The 22,394-nt window shown below is 50.9% G+C and overlaps 5 protein-coding genes across 6 annotated transcripts; 1 reads left to right on the top strand and 4 right to left on the bottom strand.

Moving 5' to 3' along the window:
* Positions 1-3,675: 3,675 nt before the first annotated feature.
* On the bottom strand, positions 3,676-5,664 carry AAFC00_001153 (uncharacterized protein; the record flags this gene model as incomplete). Its single annotated transcript, XM_069340309.1, has 1 exon — positions 3,676-5,664. One exon carries the CDS (start codon positions 5,662-5,664, stop codon positions 3,676-3,678), a length of 1,989 nt encoding a protein of 662 aa, XP_069203778.1.
* Positions 5,665-6,542: 878 nt separating this feature from the next.
* Positions 6,543-7,197, top strand: AAFC00_001154 (uncharacterized protein; the record flags this gene model as incomplete). Its single annotated transcript, XM_069340312.1, has 3 exons — positions 6,543-6,636; positions 6,768-7,048; positions 7,108-7,197. 3 exons carry the CDS (start codon positions 6,543-6,545, stop codon positions 7,195-7,197), a joined length of 465 nt encoding a protein of 154 aa, XP_069203779.1.
* An 810-nt stretch (positions 7,198-8,007) lies between these two features.
* Positions 8,008-10,471, bottom strand: AAFC00_001155 (uncharacterized protein; the record flags this gene model as incomplete). Of its 2 annotated transcripts, none has more annotated exons than XM_069340314.1 (4): positions 8,008-8,950; positions 9,005-9,144; positions 9,219-9,307; positions 9,364-10,471. In XM_069340314.1, the coding sequence occupies 4 exons, from the start codon at positions 10,469-10,471 to the stop codon at positions 8,008-8,010; spliced, it is 2,280 nt and encodes a 759-aa protein (XP_069203781.1). The 2 variants fall into 2 exon arrangements, with proteins under 2 accessions (XP_069203781.1, XP_069203780.1); XM_069340313.1 differs by having other exon boundaries at positions 9,364-10,456.
* Positions 10,472-10,961: 490 nt separating this feature from the next.
* AAFC00_001156 (uncharacterized protein) lies at positions 10,962-14,005 on the bottom strand (the record flags this gene model as incomplete). Its single annotated transcript, XM_069340315.1, has 2 exons — positions 10,962-13,606; positions 13,663-14,005. The coding sequence occupies 2 exons, from the start codon at positions 14,003-14,005 to the stop codon at positions 10,962-10,964; spliced, it is 2,988 nt and encodes a 995-aa protein (XP_069203782.1).
* Positions 14,006-17,071: 3,066 nt separating this feature from the next.
* On the bottom strand, positions 17,072-22,081 carry AAFC00_001157 (uncharacterized protein; the record flags this gene model as incomplete). Its single annotated transcript, XM_069340316.1, has 2 exons — positions 17,072-17,305; positions 17,414-22,081. 2 exons carry the CDS (start codon positions 22,079-22,081, stop codon positions 17,072-17,074), a joined length of 4,902 nt encoding a protein of 1,633 aa, XP_069203783.1.
* Between the last annotated feature and the right edge of the window lie 313 nt (positions 22,082-22,394).

The following is a 22,394-nucleotide window of genomic DNA, read 5'->3' on the forward strand; positions in this document are numbered from 1 at the left end:
TATGATGTTCTATCGGCGAAATACAGGTTGGTGGTGAAGGAGAGACGAACAAATTAATCCACGGATAAAGCTATCAGGCTTCCACTTGAGGGCTGGGGCGATGTTGCCAATGTTGATGGTTATGACGCTCACGCGTGACGTCCAGTCCTGAGATGGGAATAAACCTAACCGACCGCAGACGAGACCTGTAGCAAGACAACCAGCAGGTTCGAACGTAGAATGCTGGAAAGAGAAATGCGATGGGTGTCGAGAATGCGCAGAACAATGAAATGGAGCAAAAGGGCGAAACAGAAGAGCGAGTATCGAATCGAACGACCACCGTAAAGTAATTAATGCAAAGTTATGAAGTCAGGCCTTCTTTCTGCTCTCACAGTCTTCACCCTCTGCATCCGCCAAACGTCGGGAACGGCAGATAGAGGCACCCGTGCAATGGTGCCTTGGCGCTTATCTGAAATTGGAACCACCCGATTCTGTCGCGCTCGGATGCAATTTCAGAATCTTGCCGTAGATGCTGTCCTCTGCTTTTGTACTCAAATAAACAACCCGATCCAGGAGATGTCTGATTTGTTTGTCCGCACTCTGTCTATTCTGATGCAAGAAAGTCTGTGTCTCGATTGCGTTCCGGGTCCACGGGCCTCGAAGCTCTAAGCGGATAGCAGACCTCTCTGCTATAGAGCTGTATGTACTATTTGTATCTTGTCAGGCTGGCCGGCTGTGCGCGGATACAGTCAACGCTGCATCATGACTTCAATGCTGTCGATGGGAATAGGCTTGGCTTTGCTTCGCCCATATCAATGCTCGCGTTGAACCTTTTCTCAAGGTGATTTCAAGCCTCGCATATCATCGAGCTGCCACGCTGCAGCTCGAATCCATCACGTCACACAGCATCTCCTTTATTATTCACCATCGGGTATGTCGACATGGGGTTGCGCTCGTGCTGAATGAGAGCACCTTGCTGCTGGCGCGAGCGCATCAGACAATACGTCTTCGAGTAATTTACAGCCAGAAATTCGCGCAAATGAGCCTGTGAGATTGGCATAGTCAGACTCATTCGCTTACTATCGCTCTAGACTACCGCCGTAGGTACCTTGCTCTGGCGGCATCCATCTGATGCGGGAGTGGTACAGTATGCCCTAAATCTGCTTTACCCTCTTTTTTTCCCCACGAAATCTTGACAAACGTAGAAAAGCCATTTGAGGTTGAAGAAGATTAGGGTCACTAAGCAGGCCGCAAAACCCGAACCGTACCGGTCGGTTAGCTCATCCTTCCATGGCAACACTCCGTTGCTGTATGCCGCTCATGCATGTGACCTGCATACGCCTGGGTTCGTTTCATGGTGAATCAATTGCATACGAACCGTTGACAAGGAATATGATTGTATGCTTGGTGCTGATTGGATTCCGATGATTCTCAGGGTGCAACAAATGTTGTGAGAAAAGGCATACCTCAGAACCACTCGTGATGGGCATCTGTCAGGGCTGCTTTAGAGCGATTTGCGATACAATTCTACTTCAACTTCTCGAACCACTACTGTACAGTCTGTATTTGCAACAAAAAAAAGAAAGAAAAAAGGTACCGAAGTCAATTAGTTGTACTCGGCATGATGGCGGAACACGCCGATCGTCAAGCTGTCCATCGAACCGTATAGCGCTGTGAGACCGAGTGCTATACTGCGCCTTGCAATCTGCCTATCCGTCCGTGCAATCTATTGATTGGTTGATCGGTTGGCGCGGTCGTTGGGCTTTGCCGTCGCGCCCGTCAACATCCGACAAGGGGTCGCCCGGTTTTCGAGCGTTCACGTTATTTCATCGCAAGGTCCGAGCCCCTTAATTATGCAATGGTTCGGCATCTTGCGTATGACCGGATATCACAATCCGGTGTGAAGACTTACAGCAGGTGCTCAATCGATAAGCTATAGATATTTGTCTATACAGCTGACTCTCAGTTTGTTGGACATAATGAATCTAGGAGGGTTTTCATTGCATGGTAGATGCATAATATACCACTTACCACGACCGACTCGAACCTGATTTCACCGTACAGAGGCATGCTCCATATTCCGGTACGTTATAAGAAGGCTCGATGGGAAATTTCTCTGGCTCTTTGTGTTTCACCGTGAACATTCAAGGTACACTAAGCTCCAGCTCTTTCCGTATCTCTGCTGGCCGGCCATAATCTTGCTCTCCGCTGCTCATTCCGGCATCTCAACAGAGCACCACATCTCCATCTTCGTCAACACGAAGCCTTCACATCTCTTCCTGCTCCATCATCTCTCGCACTTAATCATTCGTGAATACAAAACGAAACACCAGCAACACCTGCCCCAAATCAAAAGCTTATCCACATCCAGCACGATAGCTCCACCCTGCCATAGCTACCATTAGGACATCTCACACCACCCAACAACCACAAGTGGGTCTCGCGAAGGGCCACAACCCAACCCCGTCCCGCCCGTGAATTTGCAGACACTATCGTACCCTGACCCATACCTCACTCATGCTACTACTGAACAAGCTACCGTACATTTGCCTTCTTTTCTTCCGTTGCGTGCTCACGAGACCTTAAATGCCGATCGTCAGCTCCAACTTATCCGAAATCGTAACCATGGGGCGACAGAGTACTCATCAGCCTTATGCTTTGGTAAAGGGAGGAGCGCGAGAGTGAAAGCATAGCTAAAGAAAGAGAGACAAAAATGGTCCTGCTTGTTGCTCTTGCTGCTACAGAACTGTTGCTGCAGGTATAGTGCAGCGTGGCAGAGACGCTACTGTACGCGCGCGGCAGTCTAGCGATGGCGTATGGTGCTGGGTAAAGGTAAGGTTTGTAGTCTACCTAGATCTCTTTCCTTCATGTCACTCTTGGGATCGTGGGGTGTGATTGTGGGGGATCTGTGGAGGTACAACACATAATCTATCAGTGACGAAGAAATAAATTTAGATCTATCAGACAAATGATCAGGGGTGTTGGAGGTCGGTTGCAGGATCTCGAGAGGGCACTGATCACTTGATAATAGGACAGTGAGGAGAGACGACAAGTGTGGGAGAATACAAGATTTGCTTTGCTATGGTAGGTGAAGGACCTGAACGACAATCTAGAAGTCCATCATGCTTTCCTTCCTTTCCTTTGCTATCTATCATCTTTTCCCTCTCCTAGTCTGCCTCCAAATTCAAAAGAGAAAGAAAGAACATCCCAAGATCCTTGAGAGATCTGAGAAAATCAGCCATGTATCCAAGGAAGATGACATGCTGTACAGAAACGAAATGAACGTAATGAAGAGGAAATCGTGTGAAGCATTCGCTTTGGCAGCAGCGGCAAGAAAACGCCAGACGAGCCTGGGGCCCTCGAGATGCTGTTGGTACATGCGAGCCTTCGCCACGAGTCCCGTCCGAGATGGAAAAAGAAAACCTGAACGCCTTGTGAACACCGGGAAAGTCCTATTGACACATTTCGCAAAAACCCGAAACCCTTCGCTTCCTTCGTACCTTCGTGGCTATCAAAAAACAAGGGAAAATTTCGTTTCACTTCTTCTTCTCATAAACTCTTCGTCTCATTCAGCGATAAAGGGAAAAACTTCATTCATGCCTTTCGTGTACTTTGCTCATCATTTTTTGCGTTCGTGTGCGTGGTTTCGTTAAAAGAAGTTTCGTCAGCTGCAATTTGTGTGCATGTACTGCTTCTCTAAACCGTCCACTCCCAGGAGTCGGTCGCGGTAGTGAAGAGAGCTTCAGCGGGACCGTACATGCCGTTGTTGAAGTCGAGGATGGCATCTGCACCCATAAAGGTCTCGGCTCCAAAGTGGGCCTCGGGTGTATGATGATCATCACTACCTTGACTTGAAGACTGGGCAGGCGAGAAGGCGTCGAAAGCTTGCTCAGCAACCTTTGGCTGAGCATCGAGTGGACCAAAGTCGAAGACTGAACTGTTGAAATCATTGGCCGTGGCCTGGACGCCTAGCACTGGTGAATGCGTGGCTGGTGGAGGTGACGACCGCGGCGATGATTGGCGTTGCACAGACTCTGCTACAACCTCTTGTTGCTCGGTATCAAGGGACCAGAAATCACCCATAGTGGTCTTATTACCAGACTTGGTAGGCGACGAAACGACAGGGGAAGTCGGAGGTGTCTCTTCAAAGGGCTTCATGAAAGAAGTGAAGTTGGCACTGAAGGGATCTTCCTCCAAGTTCGCGCTTGGCGGCGTATCAGGATAGTCTCTGTCACTTGAGGAGGAGCTCTCGTAACCGGGTAGCTCAGAGCCACGACGAGCATCGAGCATGCGTGCTCTATTCGCCTTCTCCAAACGGTCCGTCAGCTCAGGTCTCATCTTGCGAGGGCGACCGCGCTTGACCTCACGCCTCTCAAAGCCAGGGAGGGCGCCATCGCACACACCACGTTGTCTGTGACGGGTCAATGCATCCTGTCGAGCAAAGCCATTGCCGCAGGGGCACTTGTGTGGCTTATCACCACTGTGGATCTTGGCGTGGCGCTTGAGATCATGTTGTCTCACGAAGCATTTGCCACAGTGGTTGCACTTGAATTGGCGGTCACCGAGATGGGTCTGCACATGCGACTTGATGTTTTCTTTACGGCCAAACTTCTTGTAGCAGCCATCGAACAGACAAGTCCACTTGCCATCAGTAGGATCTTGCTCACTAATGTATTGTTGGACTTCCTCGGCAGAGATGCCGGTGTCTTCGATGCTTGCATCGATGTCAAGATTGGCAATCATCATCTCGCGCGGTGACATGGGCACCCTCATGGGCGAGTCGGTCATGTAGCGAAGATCGGGAGTACCAGACGCAGCTGAAAGTAGCAGATCTGCACCGAAGCCACCGTGTGACGAGACGGGCGAAATGCCCTCATAGAGGGTAGGCAAGCCAGCCGAAGAGTTTTGTCTGATTGGTGAGCGCATTGGTGATGAGGGATCCACCATCGACGATGCGTATGAGGAAGGGTAGCCATACTCACTACCAAAGGACTCTTGGAGCATGTGAGGTGCTTCCGGGCTTGTTTCCTGGATCTGCAAAAGAGGCACATTGGTAAAGTTGGGCATGGAGGCAACATCAACGACTCTCTCAGCCCGTCTTGGCGGCGCCGAGGAAGGTGCAGGTGGGATGTAGTTGTTGATGGGGGTAAAGGGTCTCTGCACTACGGTTGCAGACTGCGAAGAGTGTTGAGGAAATTGGGCAAGTTGAGGACGAGGCTGCGACACGATGTTCTCGTGGACAGGGCCGAATCTTTGCATGAAGGTCTGCATGTGCTGATTTAGCTGTTGCAGGGCCTGCTCACGCGCCGCAGCATCGTTTGCCATTGACTGATTTTGCACGAATTGTGCTTGGAGGAATTGTTGCTGGTTGTAGTAGTTTTGTAATTGTTGCGGGTCCATTTGAGGGCCCGGCTGGGTGGGTATGTGCAGCTGCGCTTGCATTGAATGCTGTGACGTTGGTCGTCCTGTGTTAGTAGTCATACTTACGATTGGTTGTTCCTGATCCTGCAATTGGAAAGGTTGGTTAGTTGATTGGTCCAGAGAAAGTCCACGGCGGTGGTATCCTTGGGGTCGTCGTGAGTTTGCAGAGATTGGAGCTGCGAGCGTCGGCACTTCGAGAGAGTTTTGTCTCCTGTGAAGTTGTCGTCGACGTTGAATGCTCGAAGTAGTATTGGTTGACAGCATTATATGATTGCAAGAAAGAGTCCGGGAAGTTGGTGTCGAATAGTCCGAGAATAAGTTAATATCTCGTGGGTCCGGATCTGCGCAAGTGAGGTGCACGGTAAGTAAATTTCCAGCCACCCCATTTGTATAGCGGTCGATTGCTCGAGGATCTGGGATGTTTCATACCTCACACAGCGCAAGCCGCGACCGCCGGGCTACGGTGAAGACTTAATTTCTCTCAGTCGAGAGAGATTTCTGCGAAATCGCAAGTGGTATTTATATAGGGCCTTTGGCCTATGAGAGTGTTTAGAGGATGTTCAGGCGATGAGCCTTGGAGCGTTTATGATATGAGTTTTGACTCTCTTGTGAGTGTGTGTGTAGAATATATGTACAACTGATTTTAGAGGGAAAAGAGTTGTTTGTGAGGTATGTGAACAATCAAGGTGAGAAGAGTGGTCTACATGTGGACGACCATCAGGTCATTAGTTTACTCCAGTCGTTTACTTGTCGTCACTTGGAGATGCCGGGGCAACGCACAAGCTCCAGCCCAGCCGCCCGGGCACGAATCAACGCAAGCCCAAAACACGACAGCCTGATCTGATCCGCCCGATTGACGATGCATGCGAGCCGCAGCGGCTAAGATTGTTTTGATAGCATCTATCGATAAGCAAATGATGCTTCGAGGCCCGGGGTGTGGCGCTATTGTAATCCTGTGGGTAATTCTGAGCATGACATTAACAAAAATCTTCGTCGAAAGCAGAAAGGCAAAACTCGCCAAGATTTGACGTGGCCCGAGCGCACACAGCGGGTCTTCAAATTCGCATCCGCCTCCACCACCTGCGCCTCTCTTTTCTTTCGCCATAGCGACTGAGGAAGGCATTTCTGTCTAGGCCGCCATCATGCAGATTTTCGTCAAGACCCTCACGGGTAAGACGATCACCCTCGAGGTTGAGTCCTCGGACACCATCGACAATGTCAAGTCCAAGATCCAGGGTACGTGTTTTTGTCGCCTTCGCCGCCGCCTCTGTTGCGCGAATGCCTCGTGAGAGCACAATCGCACAGAGCAGGAACAGCTAGAAGAGAAACTGCAATCCAAAGCGCATACGCTTACAATCTCCTCACAGACAAGGAGGGAATTCCCCCAGACCAACAGCGCTTGATCTTCGCCGGCAAGCAGCTTGAGGATGGCCGTACCCTTTCGGACTACAACATCCAGAAGGAGTCCACTCTTCACCTTGTCCTCCGCCTCCGTGGTGGTGGCAAGAAGAGAAAGAAGAAGGTCTACACCACCCCCAAGAAGATCAAGCACAAGCGCAAGAAGACCAAGTTGGCCGTCCTCAAGTACTACAAGGTTGACGGCGACGGCAAGATCGAGCGTCTCCGCCGCGAGTGCCCCAACGAGACCGTGAGTTTTTGCCTGCGCAAGATTTCTCATGCGACCTTTTACTGACTTTGTCTCTCTAGTGCGGTGCCGGCATCTTCATGGCTGCCATGCACAACCGCCAGTACTGCGGTCGCTGCCACCTTACCTACGTCTTCGACGACCCAAAGTAAGCGGCTAGCATCGTTTGGGACGATTCATTGCGATATGCAGAGTCTTTGGCTGCATCAAGTGGAGGACCTGTTTTGTTATGTAAGATATCTCGATGAATCGAACCACTCTGTCAACCAAAAGACACCTCCCTTGCCATAATTGGCATGTGAAATCCTGTGATTATCTTTCGTGCGACAAGCATCTGTAACCAGCTGGCTCTGGACTACCAAATCACTCCTGTCTGCTTTTGTCTCATCGATACGAATCTGTCGTAACATCAACGATTTAGCTAGTGAGTGGCAGGCAGAAATGTAGTCCGATGTGAAGGATGAAACCTATGACAAGGCGCGGCCAGTCAAGGACAGGGTTGCCCTGCCCCAAAGCAAATACTTTCGGCATCACTACCAAACAACCATGATCAGATGAACTGCATCCACTTTGACCTTTCATTCTCACACACACCATACCCACTCCATCCATAGATCCATGCATACTGTAAACAATAATTACCTTTCTCCTCTACATCACGAATTGTAGGAGTAGTAACGAAGAATGCATACCCAGTCCGCCTAGCCCAGATATCATTAGATAAGAAAAAAATGGGAATTATCAACATGTGGACGCAAACCACCCATCCGCTCACATCAACATCATTGTAGTCCCAACCCCATCCCAGATATCGCTGCCGAGATATAAAGATAAACAAAAAAAACTCCGCTCAAAAATGCTGGTGAAAGAAGATGATTTGTCTCCCTTTGTCTATGTGTGTATAGTGATGAGCTCCCCCCTATCGTCCTAGTGTCCCGAACTCTCGCTAGTTGTTCATCCCTCTACGGCGTCCAGGTATGACCCCATAGAATGGAGTTGAGAACGCTATACGGACTGTCCTCGTTCGCGGCTATCTGGGCACCAGCCGCATACATGGACGCATGGTCCACGCCTGGGGCATTAGTCCCCGCGCCGCCACCACCAGCTCCAGCTGCGGAAGCAAAAACCGTGTCGTCTCCACTAAGAGGCGCCAAGGCCGGACTGGCTGTCGCGCCCAGGGCGATGTCCTCTATGAATCGCTGCGGTCGGTTCTCCTGGATGTTAAGGCGTTTGAGCGCGGATATCGCACGCTCCATGGGCGCAGCGAGTTCTTGCGGGTCCAGCCCTGTCTGCATGTCTGACATGATTGTCACGAAGCGACCGAGTAAGCGGCGCGCGCGCTCGTTGTGCACGTGTTCGCCCATGATGCCGAGGAGTAAGGCACAGGACAGAGAGCGATGGACAGCTGCCCATGATTGTCGTGCGTAGGGAGTCACGTTCTGTAAGCCAAGAAAACCCTCGACCGTCGATACGAGACTGTCGATGCAGGTTTGCTTGAAGGCTTTGCTGAGTTCGTAGCTTGCTGTGCTGGGCGAAATGGCCGGTCGGCAGAGCTCGGAAAGTATGTACGATGTGTGCAGGTAGAGAGCCCAGTGCTCTAGGGACTCTACCACTGTTCTACACTTCCGTGAGTCGCGCAGGTAGTCTGCCGTCTCGCGCATGGTCTGATCGATTTCGTTGCGGTGGCTGGTGATCCGTGCGAATAATTCGCGCGAGTTCATGGATTTCGTCCTGTCGCGCACGATCTCCAAGCCAACGCGACACACCTTGTACATAGAAATGTGATAAGGAGGGATGCTGGTGTATTCATTCGGAGCAGGCATCGTGGCAGGATCAATGTATGCTGTCGTTGCAGCACGGTCATACGTAATGGACAACAGACTGTCCTGCCAAACAATCGCCCACCTGGATAACATTAGCATGCTTTCTCAACACCCCTCTAGCTTGTGTTCGACATACCAAACTTTAGATTTCGTCGCTTTCAACTCAATCTCTGACGTTAATGGGCAGCTACGATGTAAGCCCAAACTCATTGCTAATCTCAGCGTAAGGCCCATTAAAGACCAGGCGGTGCCAGCATTCATGTTGTTAGATATGACCTATATAGCACTTTGTCAGGATTCATGCTACAATCGCGACAAAAAGAATCCGCCATCCGAGTTTTGCCACTTACGTTTCCTAGTATGAGCAGTGTCTGAATAGTCTCCAGTGTTGAATGAGATAGGAAATTGGTGATCCTCAAGCACTCAAAACTACAGCACACTATAGAAACATTAGTACAGCCTTACGCAAGGTCTCATGAGTGGCAAATATCTTACTGTAGACTTGCGATGTCAATTCTCTCTCTTTGCGCATCAATCCAGAACATTGACAACCACTGGCGAGTATCCCGAACAGCAGTCCTATCCACTGCAAGTTCTTCTCGTAAATGCTGTTCTCCGTGACTCCTGGCCACGGATTACTCGGACTTTGGGTAGCACTGTGCTCGGCCCTTGTCATGAGAAACAGCGTGAGGTCACTTTCGAATTGGACCAAATCCGCGACACCCGGGAAGATAATGTTGCCTAGGTCGCGGTAGTAGCGAAAAAAGGACAAGCATTGGCTGTCAGTAGGAATGGTCTTCGCCAGCTCTTGGACTCGAGCTAATGATCCGTGAGCGAGTCCCCATAGATCAACGAAAGGGTATGTCGCAGTTTCGTTGTCTAGACCGAAGATTGGTAAGATTGATCTGCCTAAGATCTCCTGTACGGAGGGTTGCTCGCGGTTGCCTTGTCCTAGGGCCATGACAAGGGCCGGCACAGACGAGCCGCCTAGATGCACAGTCTGACCGGTCAGATCGTTTCTGGCGTGGATTCCATTGACGTCGGTATGTCGAGTCGCCTGGTTCTCGAAGCGAGATTGCCCTGAGGCGTCCATACGCAAGACATTCTGTGGATTTGGAGATGAATTTCCTGATATCTGCGCGGGCGTTCGGTTTTGCGAGTTCGATCCGTTATTGGTTTTAATTTCGCGCCGAAGTTCTTCGAGCGTGCTTTCCACATGATCGAGTTTGCGACAAAGATGCTCGAAATCCCCTCGACCCAGCGTTATGGTACTACCATTAGGAGCGTGGTTCGCCGCAGCAGCAACACTGCTGCCGAGGCCGACTTCACTTTTAGGCACAACAGCGCTACCAGTAGCCACTGTGGCTTGCTTTTTATTCGGTGGATGATAGTCGCACAGTTCTGGATGTTCTCTCTCGACACATGTCCGACATGGTCGTGCCAAATCGCATCGAACTTTGCGCTGGCGACATGGGTAACAAGCTTTGTGTTCACGAGCTTTCCGCTTTCTTCGAAGAAAGTCGTCGACTTCAGCTTTTGCTGGGGTTTCGCTCATATTCACAGGTGATGTAACAGAACTTTCTTCCATACTGTCCAGTGTCATCTTCGTGACAAAAGAAAACAATTATAAGTCCGATGTGCACTGGTCTGCTGATGCAGAGCGACCGACGATGGAGGGGCGGCGGGAAGGGTCCAAGGCAATCGGCGGGCATTTTTCCACAATTGAGTTTACGCCGTTGGCCTGGGGAAACCGTGCGAGGGACATCAGACGTGCGAGTATCACGGCATAAAATCGGGAGATGTCGCAAAAGATAGTGCACGGGGTATGAAGACGTTGCCGCGAAGGTCCTCATTGAGCTCGAAGACAATGGTGAAAATGTCAAGTAGGATTCATAAATTGCAACTTGTGCTTATTTTTTGCTTTAAGCAGCTACAGGAGAAGTCGAAACAACGACGGGGGTATCTATTTGAAACTAGAGGTCCGAAAAATCCCTCTGCAATGACGATCTGCAAAACGCTACATCATGAATCTTTAAAACAACGCTCCATTAGTATTTCACCTCATCCGTTGACAATGCATGTTGCAAAGTCACTCAAAGTGACTCTCCATTCACCAGCATGCTGTCCTCTGTACCAGCTCTCGGAAAACGGGCATTTCTGCGAGAGCGTCGTGGGCGCGCCTCGTCATCAGAATCATTTTCATCCGAGTTGTAATCTGAAGCTGGACTTGCAAAACCGCTTCCTCCACCTGCGGTAGCAGCCGAGCTCCCTGCTGGAATCTCTTCAGCCCAACGATCAGCCATCGTAGCATCATACTCGCGTTCGCGAAGACGAACTGACTCCGGGTCGAGTTCACGCGCAGTTGCGAGGAAGTCGACAGAAGCATCGGACTCTGCGTCCTCGTCATAATCGTTATCGCCGTCTGACTCAACATCGGTTCCATTGCTACTCCAGGGTGCTAATTGCATCGGTTGTGGCACAGCTTGAGGGGCGGTACCGGCACGCCCGTCTTGTGCAACAGAAACGGGACTGTCGTCGTATTCGTCATCTGACTCGTCAGATTCGTCGAAGTCAATGTAGCACGAGGCCGGAGGCAGCCGCGAAGGGGGAAGCTCTCTCTGGCGCATTGACAGGACTTCCTTGTGAACTGCAGTACGTCCACTGTGGCATCCTTCATCATGCTCTAAGATCTTCTCGATGCGGTCTGGATATTTACCAGGAGCAAAGGTTCGATTCGTTTCGGGAGCAAGGTGATCTGTAGCTGCATGTTTGGTCTGGACATTGATGGCGAAGTTATCGGCGGGAGAGACACCGCCTATTCCTGATGCTTCCAAATCGAAAGGACTGCGTTCCGTGCCTGAAGTGAGTGGCGATTGAGCAGGAAAGTCCAATTCCAACGACGGCGGGATAGGATTGTCAGCAAGATCCATGGCCTCGGGTAGACTGATGGCGTTGTCCAGTGGACCCTTTTTCTCTGACAGGACACTCTCACGAGTTGGTGGTCTATTGTCTCCGACAGGTTGCGAAGTTGCAACATGATACATGATTGGATTGTAGTGCATGAGCTCCTCAGTCTTCCTATCGCCGCTGAGATCTGTGCAAAACTTCGCGTTGCTGTAGAATATCATAGGTCCACTTTGTCGTTTACGTCCCTTTCTAGGAGACACGTTGTTAATATGCGTACCGCCAGGAGTCAATTGAGGTGCAGACGACTCCCCCAGCTGAGGACCTGAATCGGAATCAACATAATCCTCGTCATCCGAGGATTCGAAACTACTCTCTTCACTAGTGCGACGAAAGAAGAGTGGAGTGTACGAGAGTTTGTTCAGCGGCTCTTGTTGATTGTCGTCAGCCTCGGTGGCGGCGTGAGAAATTTTGACCCTTTTTCTGGGTTTCTGTCCGGACATCGACGTTGGGAAACTCGACGCTGAATATTCACTGCTTGTACGCACAATGCCCCAGTCGCGACGCCAACGAACTTTGCGACCATCGCTGGAAAGTTCGAACCTGGTACTGTATTGTTGCAAAGCATCCTTGACAAAATCGATGGTGACGTTGATTGTGTGCAGCTGAGCCATATTCATGAGCAAATTGAGATAAATCCAACCATGCCCCTCTTCAGGAGAGCGGTCAGAGTAAGCATCGGGTGGCGAAAAACCCAGATGTCGGATGTACTCGATATTCTCCGATGGAAATTGAGCCCTTTGTGGGTCCAGATCTAATGGCCGAGTTGGACGCTGTTCCACTGTTGCCTCGAGATTAGGCGAGCCTTCATCAGCATTGTCTGGATCAGGGCTCTGTCGCTTGCCATTGATATTTTTGCGGGATTCGGAAGTCGCACGTCGTGGTGAACCAGTGACTAATGCAGGATTAGACGTTTGTTCCTCCGGGTCTTCGGGATCAGTATCCATAATGCGCGCTTCTCGACTTCCTTCTGCTGAAGCCTGTTGACCAGTGCCTTCTCTCGCGTTTCGCTCTGCTTTTGCCGCAGATTGTGAAACCTCCTGTTGTTGCATCGGATGTTGATGTCCAGTTGACTCGGCGCCTTTGCCAGAAAAAATCTGCTCGAGACGGCGAACGACAAGCTTTTGCTTTGCTTTCTCACTCATGTTCGCGGTATGTCTGGGTAGAAGGTTTTGAGGAATTTCGTCGAGGTATGAGTGTATGTTGTGATGCCTGGCGAGCGCGGTGGTCTGAAATGGATTCTTCCGTCCACTCGCCGATGCAGATTGAGCGGACGAGCCATGGCCAGATGCAGAGGCGGACGCGTAGGCGGAGTCGTTGAAGTTGGATGCCTTGGACGAGACGTGCGGCACAAGTCCTGGGACAGAATTGCCGAGGGTTGTACCGGTAGAGGTCGAGGATGGCCCGCCAATAACGCCAGTCGCTCGTGTCTGCTCATTACTCATTTCAACAGTGAATTTGCGGAGCATGTCTTCCAATTGCTTCTTTTTATGTGCAGACAGGCCATGAACACGGACTTCGAAAAGCTTGTCCTTGTTTAGATGGGCGTCCTGTAGAGTCTCGTATTTCTTCAACCTCCTCTTCAATTTTCTATTTTGAATAGTAAGATCATCAATAACACTACGGAATTCATCCGTGCTGCTGCCATCACCACCCATCATAGCGTGGGCATGATGAAGGTTTTGAGCATTCAGCTTTGCAACACCCATTCCAGGATGTTGTGGGGAGGTTTTCTCTTCCGATGAGGAATGTTGGAGAAAGAAAGGTGGATCGTCTGCCACGAGTTAGACAATCATGCTAGACCCTCTGCACGTCCGTGTATGAGCTTACTGTCATCTAGATCGGCGTTGTGAGCAGCGGCGTCGTTGTTGGAATTGTCAAACCACTTGTCGGCATTGCTACTTTCTCCAGAATCATCCTTCGACACCAGAGGTCTTGACTGAGAAGATGACTTGTCGTTGCTTGCTGAGATGCTGTTGTCACTGCTCTGATCACTTCTGTCCTTCATACCATCTGGCGCTGTGTCACAAGGGTCGGCGTCATGGTTCCATGTTTGCTGTAGGGGCGACGCTGGTTTTCCGACCCTAGGCGAATGAAGCAGGGACACCGACATGTGCGCCGGTGGCCTACGAGGGTGGACCGGACGCAGGTGTTTGTCCGGGGAGCTATCCATTGTAGATGTGCCGATAGTAATCAGACTGTTCTACCTAATTGGCTGGACTTCCATCCGAGCAAGTAATAGGGCAAACGATTCGTAGTGTAAAGAAAATTGTACAGGTTACGGGTCGATCTTTGAGGAAAGGTGCAGCATGATGTTCCGTGGTGACGGGTATGCGAAATTGATGATTGCTAAATGAATAGGAAATGCTAGGAGAGTGGTTTGAAGGAAAAATGCATGATGCAACAGACCGGGGGGGCTCAAAGAGTGATACACGAAAGCGAGCCTTTACCAGAGGCCTTCTCTATCGTCGACCGTGAGGTAGATCGAGCATTGCATCAAACGGTAGAATCATGGAGGCAAGTACCAAAAGGGGAAACCTACAAGCATAGAACAGAACAGAAATTCCGTGTAGGAAGCGCGCATCGTGGTAACGCTGAGGCATCGCCAGTCTATCATCTGGTAATCGCTTTTCTCGATCCGTACGGATTTCAGTTGCTTTGTGGATCGGAGAAGAATTGTTGGCCAGTCGCTCTATTCTCAGCCTTGACTGGACCCTGTGATCTTTGACCCGTGCAGGGCCTAGATCGACCCTAGGGTCGACATGACGTACTGAGTCCACTTGCCGTTAGGACGCTTTGCCCAGAATGCTGCCATCCGTACGGAGTACTCTCTATCGACATACCTTACTGCGATCTATTGATGATCTCGATTGGTATCCTCCTGCTCTTATCATATACGTCGTCCTGGGTAGCTGCATCGCAGCATACGCAAGCCCACTGCATAATTACTTTGCCATAGCACACAGCAGCGGTGCGCACATGTAAGGGGAAGTTCTTCGCTTAATTGGACATAGAGATCCACTTCTTGCGAAACTCGTGTACCAACAGCGACAGCCCCACTGGTATGAAGCCCGTCATCAGCAACGACCAAAGGGTAAGGGTTCGGCAGACTAAGCGGTGGGAACACGTGACCTGACATAACTTTCCCCTACCTTCCCCCAAACGATCGGCTTCCAATCGAACCTTGCATCGACGATCATCTTTTGTTATGAGGTTTCTACGTTTTGCTTTTGAGCTTGTTGCTCGCGATGCAGCTGTCTTCAGGCTGCTAAGCATGTTAGCATCATGTATTCAACTGCCTGTTCGCGTTCCGCTTCCTGAGCGACGCGTGCCTATTCCCGAACCAGTACCCACTATGAACACCTGTATTGGGCCTGGGCCTGGCATCAACAGGGAAATGACCACACTAATCAATGACCGCAATCTACTCGCCGTGTCCTGTGCCAAAGGTAAGAGTCAGGCCAACAACCACCCTCCCTGATCGCCTGTCCGCCAAAATAGAAGGGATTCAGGAACTCCCAGCTGTGCAGCAACCTTGTACCGACTAGTCTGGCAACGTTCCGTACTCAGCGCTAGATCACCACCCCAAACATGTCACACATGCGGGCACTACGCTCGTCTGTTCCCGTCCATTGCGAACATGGTGGCTGGCAGACGTGGAAAGATTGTCACTTTGCCTCGTGGCAGGCGCTATTGACCATGTCGATCTTTCTTTTGTATATTACATTTCTTTTAGGCTCATTGCACAGAGTATTACTAAAGTAGGCACCACACCTTACTGACATGCATACTGCAGCAATTTGAGGCTATTCTGCTAGGCGTGATAGGACCACGGAGTCTGTACATAATGTACAGCACATGTTGATCCGCCCAAGATTTTCATCAAGGATACCAGCACCATTGGCACCATCATCATCATCATCACCAGCAGCAGCAGCGGCAGCGGCAGCAGCATCAGCATCATCGTTGCAGTAATTAGCCCAAGCCACCGTTGAGAGGACCCGGACGTGGGGACGCTTTGATGCGAACGCACACAAGACACCACGGGACCACTTTCGCAATCGCCGATGGAATCGAATTGGGGATGCGGGCTTCCACACCTTAACAGAGGAATGGCTTTCCTATACAAATAGCATGTCACCCGGTATGACATAATTGGATCTGCCTTACCCACCCTTTACCTACGCCTTCTATTCGGTTTACACCGCACTTGTGGCACGTACAGGCCAGACTCTCGAGTGCAATCGTGGAAGTGTGTGAGATCTATCCAAGAGAGTCACCAGGGTCCACCTTTAATTCTGTTCGGTACAAATCATACAGTTTCCAATATGGGTCATGTAAGTGTTGTGGTCGAAGGTGGACCACGCTTTTACCGCACGCTCCATGGTTCATCCTTCGGCACTACGATCTACGCGAGCCTTTCATTACCAGCATCACCTGTGCGCTGAACTTGTCTAATGACGACGTTTCCATTTGACACAATACTGGCCCATCCAGAAATCACTGTTGTGTTGCTGTAGCACATTTGGTTTATGGTTCTGTTGATCAGGCGGTGTGATTGGCATATCTCGCGGAAACTTCTAGCCGAGTAGAGAGACAAAGCCTCGCGCCGCTTATGCGCTGTCGTGGTACCTGACAGTACCTGAAATCCGACCCTGACATCAGCTTGTTTCGTGTGATCTGTGATCCGGATCGAGAACTCGGCGCTTGCTCGTTGTTGGGAGAGAGGGGATGACACACTACGTCGCTGTCTAACCATTGCTCCTTCTCCTATAGGTTTGACCCGAGAGATACTGTACACCGGTAGGCAGATAGGAAGGTAGGTCTCGGGCAAGCAAAGCGTGTTGATGGCATGTCATGAGGGAACTACAAGCATACACACATGCTGTCTCTCTCCGACACTCACTCTGTTGCTCCCTCTCCCTCGCTTATATGCACGCAACCACGCTGTCGCATTAACGAAGGCTGTCCGAACCGGCCGAGACGGCATGCTATCGCGACGCAACTTTTCTTTTCGATTCCTCTTGACTAGGCGCTGTAGTAAGTGCAGTCTATACCCACTGTTTCTATTCAAACTCTCGTTACATCGTCCCAATCGTTCACCTACAGTCTGCTCGGTTGCCTGAAAAGCATGCAATGTGGATACATTCCATCCTGCCAATATCAGAACGCAATATCTTTCAGCGATCCCTTATCTTTTTCTTTTTCCAGTCCCGTCATAGCGCCCACTGCGAGCAAATCAACCGTAATTGAAAGGATTTCTGCAAAGCGGGCAGGTCGAGGCATTGCTGGTCTTGAACCACTTGAACAGACACGAGCTGTGAAACAGATTCTTGCAGGTCAAGCAGCGCTTGCTGGGTAATTGCTTGTCGCCGCTGATGATCGAGTAGCAGATCGCGCACTCGGTCTGGCCCTTGAGGGCGCCTGTGACGTTTTTGCGCCAGGTCGAGAGGCCGTCGATAAGGTTACCGTTCTGATTTTCGTGATAATGTCAGTTTCGTGGTTCTTTTTCTTTCTTGAGATGTTGTGGAGTGAAGGACGACAGTCAGAAGCAGGGAGGGATGGAGAAAAGAAAACTTACACTGAACGTGATGACACCCTGGCAATTCCTCAGCCAACTCTGCCACTTTCGATCGTCCACTGCAACTCGGTTGACGCCTTCGACCTTGGCGCCGCTGAGAGGATAGTCTTCCGGCAGCCGGACCACAATGGCCATGGTCTGTTCGTCGACGAGGTATCCCACGTTGACTTCCCTGCTGCGCATCGACACCTTGACAGTCAGATTCTCGAAGTCCGGATCGTCCTTGGCGGATGTCGCTGACCATTCCACTACTGAGCTCAGTGACTCGTTGATGATCACTGGGGAAATGTACTTGGCTGTCCATGATTCGACGGCGAGAGAGGTTTGACGCGCCTTGATGCCGAGGTAGTGTGACTTGGTCAGACTGGGTAGATTCGAGATGCATTGGTAGAACAAGTGCGCCAGCAGCCACTGCAGGCGCTTGTCCGCCTTGAGCTCGGTCTCGTAAGAGGCGTCGTCTTGCTCGCTGTAGTCGTAGTGTACAACGTCGTACTTGGACACATCGGCCGGCTTGCCGCGGGTATGCCCTAGCAGAGCATAAGTGAGATCTAGAAGATCAGGAAGGCTGTCTGCCTTCTTGAGACTTTCGATGTAGTCTGATTTGACTTTGTAGCTTGCGTTGCTGAAGTGGTCGAAGACAAGCTGCCAGCTGTATAGATAGCCCTGCAGCTCGAGAGGGATCTCTTGCTTGAGAGCAGGGACGTCGATGTCGTCGAGCGCTGGGGCTTTCATGACCAGCGACAGCAGCTCGTCAGGTAGCTGTGCGGTCTTCTTCTCCAGCGCTGCATCGAATGAGATTTGCTCCTGGAGACTAGGGATGTAAGTGTGCAGGATGTTGAATGCCGTCTTCTGCAGGGGTCGTGATTCAGCATAGAGGAGAGGATAGAGCTCTTCGGCCTCTTCGAGCTCGACTCTCTGGAGCTTGCTCAACTCCTGTGCCAGTAGCTCAAAGGTCGCAGTGAGCGGGAGGTAGTCTGCGTCGGGCACGGTGTTGCTGGCTTTGAGCAGAGAAACCAGACCACGATATGCCGCATCCTCATGCTCTTTCCAGGATTCGACAAGGTCGTCATTAGGGTCCTCACTATCCTTTAGAATTCTAAGTACGCCATATAGACGTAGCGCACCGTACATGAGCGCCATGCGACTGTGGTCGAGGGTTTCGGTTTCCACGTCCGCGAAGCCTTGAGACCAGGCACTGACGATGAAGTTCAAGATCTGGTTCCAATGTTCGCCATACATGTCGCTGATACCGGGGAGTAGAACAGATAGCAAGTTGCATGTCTCAGACTTGATGTTAGTCAGTATGGCTGGCTCCTCGAGCCATAGCAGTAGGTGCTTCATCAGGAAGATCATGCGCTGCTTAGCGATCAAGCCGTCGATGTGTCGATTCGCAAGAAGTGAATTGAGCATGACGAGCATGCTGAGCGCCTTTTCTGGCGGACTCTCCATGCTGAGACCGGTAAGGTCCGCAACGAGTTCGTTCGTCTGTCTGTCCAGCTTCTTGCTCGTGCTGAGGCTCTCGTGCAGCGCGGCGGCACATGCAGCAAACGGCATGACTTGCTTGGTCTTGTACAGCTGCAAGGCAAGATCTTCGTACTCTTGGACTTTGCCATGTGTGCTTCCATGCGCCGCTTGCAATTCGGCCAACGCATCACCCAGTGCCTCGGCACTGTGATATGCAAGAGGCCCAGCGCTCTTCGCATCCTCAAACAGAGCGTCGATTGCAAAACCAACGAACCCGTAGTTAGAAGATGAAATGTCGTCGTAGTTGAAGAAACAATCGGAGACAAGATGCACAATCTCGCCCTGCAATTTGCTTACAGGAATATCAAGTTCGTTGTCTGGTATGGAAGCCAACCCGGAAGGTCCACGCGCGTTCACACCGTCTTGCAATAGAGTGTTAGTGAGGGCGAAAAGCTTGAATAATTCAATCTGTGATTGAGGGCTGAGCTTTTGCAACAAGTCTTGGTTGGAGAAGATCTTCGATGTATAGAGCGCAAAGCGCAAGGCCTGTGAGAAACCTTCCGCATCGCGGTGAATGGCTTTCGAAGCAGGTGACTCTGCCGGCTGTACAAGGTAGACGCTACCACCTATCATGCTCGTGATTGCCTGAGATGCGGGAGGCGGTCGTGAGAGGAATGGTGATAATGATTCCTCCCAGATGATCAGGTCCGGAAGTGCCTGGTCTGCGATGTTTTCCTTCGCGTGTTCATCGTTTGTTTCATCGATCAACTTGGTGGCCATTTCGAGAACAGAGCTGATGGGAAGGGAGTCTGCAGAAACATGGTTGAGACTCTGGTGTACGACATCGAACAAGATAGCCTGAGACGAGCTCTTGTCTGCATCATCGACAATGCGCTTGCTCACGCTGGTTGCCTTCTGGGAAATGGTCTCATCCGGCGACTCCCGCAAATGCAGTAGATTTGGCAGAAGCTGGCCACCTTCGGGTTGAGCGATGAATGCCTTCAAAGACTCTCTATTACCAGCAGAGATCTCATCCAGACCTTGTAACGCCGATGCTGCTCTGTCGGAAATTGACAACGAGGCTGTCAGATCAGCCAATATCGTAACGCTAGTGTCTGTCGTTGCCACACTTGGTGCGCGACGAAACATTCCCGCGACGAAGGCCCAATGCTCCCCTGAACCAATAGTTAATTCATATTGCTGCTTCAGGAAATTCTGAATCTCCTGGTTTTGGGAGGCAAGATCTGCGACAGCTTGGCCTCGGGAAGCCGAAAGCAGTTTCCTGAGCGCGTCGAGCTTCTCAGGGGAGTCAGGGGCGTCGGTCAATGCGCTTGCGACATTGTTCCAAGCTTCTGTAAACGTGGCGTGTGTCTGGTAATGGTAGATTAGCGAGAATAATTGACGTTGAGATGGCGAGAAGAGGAACTGAGGAAGCTCTTCGAGCACGAACGCGGAAATAATGCTGTGAGTTTCTTGGTCGCCAATAACCATCTCGCTGCAGTGGCGAACGAGCTCATCGACAACGGCAGCCGCACCATAGGGCTTTCCGTTGCGCGAACGCAACAGTTGAAAAGCTTCAAGTATGATCTGTCGAAGCGCAGTCTCGAAGACTTCACGAAGCGACGCAGGCAACTTGTCGTTGGCACGTAATAACTCGGATTGGAGGAGGGCCCATCTCTCGCCGGCTTGAGCTACAGCAATCTGTGATTTGTCAAAGTCTTTCGAGCGCTCCGGAGCTGAAGTCTTCATATCCTCGATCAGGCCTGCAGCGTAGATTGACCACTTTTTCTCGAGTATCGAAGGCACTTGACTGATCAAAGTCACCTTGGCTACTACCCATGCAGTCTTGGCACCGAAGACGGACCATTTAGATGTGTCTGGACAAGGTTTGAGATATTGCTGAACAACGGGCAATACCATTTCTTCGAGGATAGAATTCGACTCATCCTGAGAAAGTGTTGACTGAGCGATCAAGAGACTGACCACCCTGAAATAGGTGTCCCAAGCTGTGGATGCGTTGAAGCGCTCCTCTCTGGTGGAAAGACCATCGTGTAAAGAAGTGAGGAATTTTATAATCTCGGGACGTTGTTGGGGCCAGATTTCACTGGGGATCTTGGAGAATAGTAGCCACAGTGTGGTCCAGTATTCAGCCGATCCGGTTTGCGATCCCTTTTTCAAGCTCTGTCTCAGCCTTTCTACCGAAGCTTTCTTGCCGGTGTAGCTCGACGTCCACGCATGCGGGAATGCATCAGTTAGAGCGACTAAAGTTTGCAGCAGATCCAGGGCCGAGCCGGTCTGGTCGGCAGGTAGGGCCTTATCGATGTAAGCCTTGCTGACCCGCTTCAAGTTGGCCTGCACTGATGTCCGCTGCTTGGCCAGGTACGCTCTCAAGAGTCTATGCACATATCTTCGTACAGTGACGTCTTTGTAAGCAGCTAACTCCCAGATCTTGTCCTCGGCTACTACGGCAGTGTATTTGTCTTGCTGTTTCTCGGTCTCGTCGGACGGAAGGTCTCTCAAGAGATTGGTGATTACGGCCACGCTGGTCGCAATGACCCGTGAGTAGGTGGCCTGCGCATCCTCTGCGCTCACGACTCTTTCATCGCTGAGACTCTGTACGGATTCATTCAAGATGGCGTCTCGACAGTAGTCCAGGATCTGCGGCTGGAAGGCCTTGCTGACACCCTGAAGCTTTTCCGATGAGTTGAAGACCTGTTTGAGAGCGTCCTGGGCGGCTTTTGCCACTCCTTTGTCTCCGTCTTGCGCACCAGCCAGCCACGGTCCAGAAATGGTCGCCATGTGTTTCGCTATCCTCTTTCCACACTTGGTCGCGATATGTCCCAGCACAACGTGAGCCAATTGGCGAACACGACGAGCGCTGTCAATGGACAGACGAGGGTATAGTTTGATCCAGGCATCCAGCACTGCCTCTTCTACGTGCTGCTCCGGAGCAGTGCCATAGTTCTGTAGGTCTTCCAGTGCTTTGGTCTTGGTGGTACTGTCTTTCTTGCTGAGGTTCTTGAAGGAGACGGCGACATTGGGGTCTGAGATTGTGGACAGATCTGGGGGTTCGGCGATCCAGGAAAGAGGGGACGAAGAGCCAAAGGACGATGATGCTCCTCCGAAACTTCCTCCAAATGATGCGCCAGCACCAAATGCTGCGCGGTTGCTGCTGGCCTGTGATCGGAACTGTTTCTTACTCATCTTGTAATCGTTTTAGTGGGGTTTGGAGTGTTCGTTAAGGTATTCAGACATGAGAGTCAAGATGCAAGGCAGACATGAGAATATATAGCAATCGATCTATACAGCGAAGACTCCAAAAGACACACAGAGCGACAAGCTAAATGCAGGCGAAGGGGCAGTCGGTTTATTGCAATAATATCTTACCTGTATACACGGAAGAAAGATGTGGTGTGTTTTGTCCAATCACCTACGTCACTTTCGATTGACCCGCACTAGTCCCCTTCGGGCAATGTCAAGTGGCTGCCATCACCATCTGCCATCTGCAGGTCTTGGC

The sequence above is a fragment of the Neodothiora populina genome (assembly GCF_041146345.1).
Source record: "Neodothiora populina strain CPC 39397 chromosome Unknown canker_contig_12, whole genome shotgun sequence".
Classification (NCBI taxonomy): Eukaryota; Fungi; Ascomycota; class Dothideomycetes; order Dothideales; family Dothioraceae; genus Neodothiora; species Neodothiora populina.